Source organism: Vicugna pacos, chromosome 14 (genome assembly GCF_048564905.1).
Source record: "Vicugna pacos chromosome 14, VicPac4, whole genome shotgun sequence".
In the NCBI taxonomy this organism is placed as follows: domain Eukaryota; kingdom Metazoa; phylum Chordata; class Mammalia; order Artiodactyla; family Camelidae; genus Vicugna; species Vicugna pacos.
Genome location: NC_133000.1, coordinates 48230274 through 48233382, shown reverse-complemented (window position 1 = coordinate 48233382; position 3109 = coordinate 48230274). Strand labels below are relative to the sequence as shown.

General features: G+C 60.3%; 1 protein-coding gene across 1 annotated transcript; it reads left to right on the top strand.

Annotated features, from left to right (window-relative positions):
- The first annotated feature begins 251 nt into the window (after positions 1–251).
- On the top strand, positions 252–2849 carry KCTD12 (potassium channel tetramerization domain containing 12). The gene has a single exon (XM_072976367.1). The coding sequence runs from the start codon at positions 893–895 to the stop codon at positions 1871–1873; it is 981 nt and encodes a 326-aa protein (XP_072832468.1). The 5' UTR covers positions 252–892; the 3' UTR covers positions 1874–2849.
- Positions 2850–3109: the final 260 nt, after the last annotated feature.

The following is a 3109-nucleotide window of genomic DNA, read 5'->3' as shown; positions in this document are numbered from 1 at the left end:
GGGGCCTCTCAACTAAACAGGTGCCTCTTACTAGAAAATAAACTACTGGAGAGCCTCCTACAGCAGGATACCAAGGTTAGCCTTTTGTTTCTAGGGATTTTTTTGAGGCTACTCGATCCCGCGAAGGAAATCTAGCTGCCTCCGGGCTGAAGCGGCCTCCTCGTCTCGAAGGTTTTGGTCTCTTTCCAGAACTTTCAGTAACGCGAAGACTGGCGTGTTTAAAGCGCCACAGTGTTTAAAGCGGCAGGTTTCCGGGGGCGACAAAGCACTTCCACTCTCGGGTCGGGAGAGCAGGGAAGTTTACGTGCTTCTTCCAAAGTCCCCGGTGCAGTTAGGAGGGGAGAGGAAGTAGTCACTGGCCCCCTAAAGAAGGCTTGTCTTCTGAAGCGACCGGTCCCAGGTTCAGTCCACTTTGGAGGAGGGAGAAAGTTGGGCGGGAGCAGGAAGGGGCTGGAGCCCATGGGGCGAGGGGAGAAGGGGAAGTCGGGGCGCCCCGGCGGCGCGCGAGCCGGGGTGGAGCCAGCAGCCGGCCGCAGCGTCAGCGTTTAAGATGCAAATCGGTTCTCCGCTCCACCGCCCCCTCCCGCCGGGGGAGCGAGGCTCCGCCGCTCCGCCGCCGCCCCCGCCTCCTGCGCGCAGCGGCGCCCAGGCGAACGGCTCTACTTAAGCGGCGCGCCGGCCGCCACCCAGCACTCCCCTGGAGCGCGCGGGCGAAGCGCGCGGAGTGCAGCGGGGCTCGCGGGGGCGCACAGCAGCGCGCTCGCACCGTGCGCTCGGCTCCGCGCGGCTCGGCGGCGGCGGCGGTGGCAGCCGGGGTGCAGGGCTGAGCTAGTGTCCAGGAGGGGCGGCGGAGGCTCCGGCGCGCGGCCCGGCTCCCAGCCGCCTCTTGGCCATGGCTCTGGCAGACAGCACTCGTGGACTACCCAACGGGGGCGGCGGCGGCGGCGGCGGCAGCGGCTCCTCATCGTCTTCAGCAGAGCCGCCGCTCTTTCCCGACATCGTGGAGCTGAACGTGGGGGGCCAGGTGTATGTGACCCGGCGCTGCACAGTGGTGTCGGTGCCCGACTCCCTGCTCTGGCGCATGTTCACGCAGCAGCAGCCGCAGGAGCTGGCCCGGGACAGCAAAGGCCGCTTCTTTCTGGACCGAGACGGCTTCCTCTTCCGCTACATCTTGGATTACCTGCGGGACTTGCAGCTCGTGCTGCCCGACTACTTCCCCGAGCGCAGCCGGCTGCAGCGCGAGGCCGAGTACTTCGAGCTGCCCGAGCTCGTGCGCCGCCTCGGGGCGCCCCAGCAGCCCGGCCCCGGGCCGCCGCACTCGCGGCGCGGGGTGCAGAAAGAGGGCTCGCTGGGCGACGAGCTGCTGCCACTCGGCTATGCGGAGCCCGAGCAGCAGGAGGGCGCCTCGGCCGGGGCACCGTCGCCCACTCTGGAGCTGGCTAGCCGCAGCCCGTCCGGGGGCGCGGCAGGCCCGCTGCTTACGCCGTCCCAATCTTTGGACGGCAGCCGGCGCTCGGGCTACATCACCATCGGCTACCGCGGTTCCTACACCATCGGGAGGGACGCGCAGGCGGACGCCAAGTTCCGGCGAGTGGCGCGCATCACTGTGTGCGGCAAGACGTCGCTGGCCAAGGAGGTGTTCGGGGACACCCTGAACGAAAGCCGGGACCCCGACCGGCCTCCGGAGCGCTACACCTCGCGCTATTACCTCAAGTTCAACTTCCTGGAGCAGGCCTTCGACAAGCTGTCCGAGTCGGGCTTCCACATGGTGGCGTGCAGTTCCACGGGCACCTGCGCCTTTGCCAGCAGCACCGACCAGAGCGAGGACAAGATCTGGACCAGCTATACCGAGTACGTCTTCTGCAGGGAGTGAGCTCCCCACACCCCTTCGCGACTCCAGCGCACCCATTCCCTCTCCTTCCTGCCCGGGAGAGGATTCTAGATTTCCCCTCCCGCCCCAAGTTCTCGCATTCCCCTGTCCCCACCTCCAGTAGCCGGGCCAGACCCACTGACAGCCCACTTCAGAACCTGCAGCCGCAGATACTCTGGGCTTCTTTGTCTTCTCTGGACCCCACTAACCGACAGAGCCCAGACATCCCCTCCACTCCGTGCTTCCTTTGCCCCCTGCTTCAAACCACCCCTCCCCCGGATTGTCCTTCAGTCTGGATCTAGTACGGCAGTGTAGCCGCAGAGTCACCGAGTACCTGGGAATGGTCGAATTGTTCTGAACCTGATTGGACCCTGTCCAGTGTGTAGAAGATTCCTTGAAATCTTCTCAAGCCCTTCTGACTCATTCGCGGTTAAAGAGATTAAAGAGATCAGAATTGATAGCACTGACTGGGAATAGTTAGTTTGGAAAGGTCATTCATTACACAGTCTTTTGATCCTCTTTAAAGGTAGACCTTTAGAAGACTCAGGAGCCGGAATTAGGATCCCATGGAGGCAGTTCAGTGACTATAAATGAATAAACTTTTGGAAAGTTACAGGTGTAAGTAAAGAATCTCGTGCTGGCACAATGAAGGATCCTGTGTTTTCCATGCAGATTTAAAGGTCTTCGCCTGTGGCTTAAACTTAAAGAAAGTTCCCCTCCTGCCTGAGGAGGCACCCTTTCTCCTGGGCGCACCGCCAGAAGCCCTAGGTTCCAGCGGTTGACATGGCAGCCGTTAATGGCTAGAGGGGGAAAGAGAGCTGTCGCTGACAAGAGCATGGCAGCCCCGTCACCAAGCACTGTGGGAAGTCAGCTGCCTGTGACTGTAGACCGAGCTGAGTAGTAATGCACGTCGTGGGTATTAGGAAAGCCCGTATTGTTGCAGTGAATGGCAGTAGGACCTTAGCTCTTAAGACTTGAGGGTGGGGTGGGGGGAGGGAGGAAGGAGGGTAGGAGGGGTGGGAAGGGAGGAGTAGACATACTCATTTATTATTTGAAAATTGGAAGTTTGTACCGTCCGTTTGAGTACATGCACATTAACAAAACATGCAAAGCATTTTATGAAGATTAACCACTGACCTACTCTTACGTAGCAGTTTATCGAACTGTTTTGAGTCCTAAACGTAGAAGTTGCTGATACTTATATAACCTAACCAAAGAGTTACCCAGTAGGATTTTAGT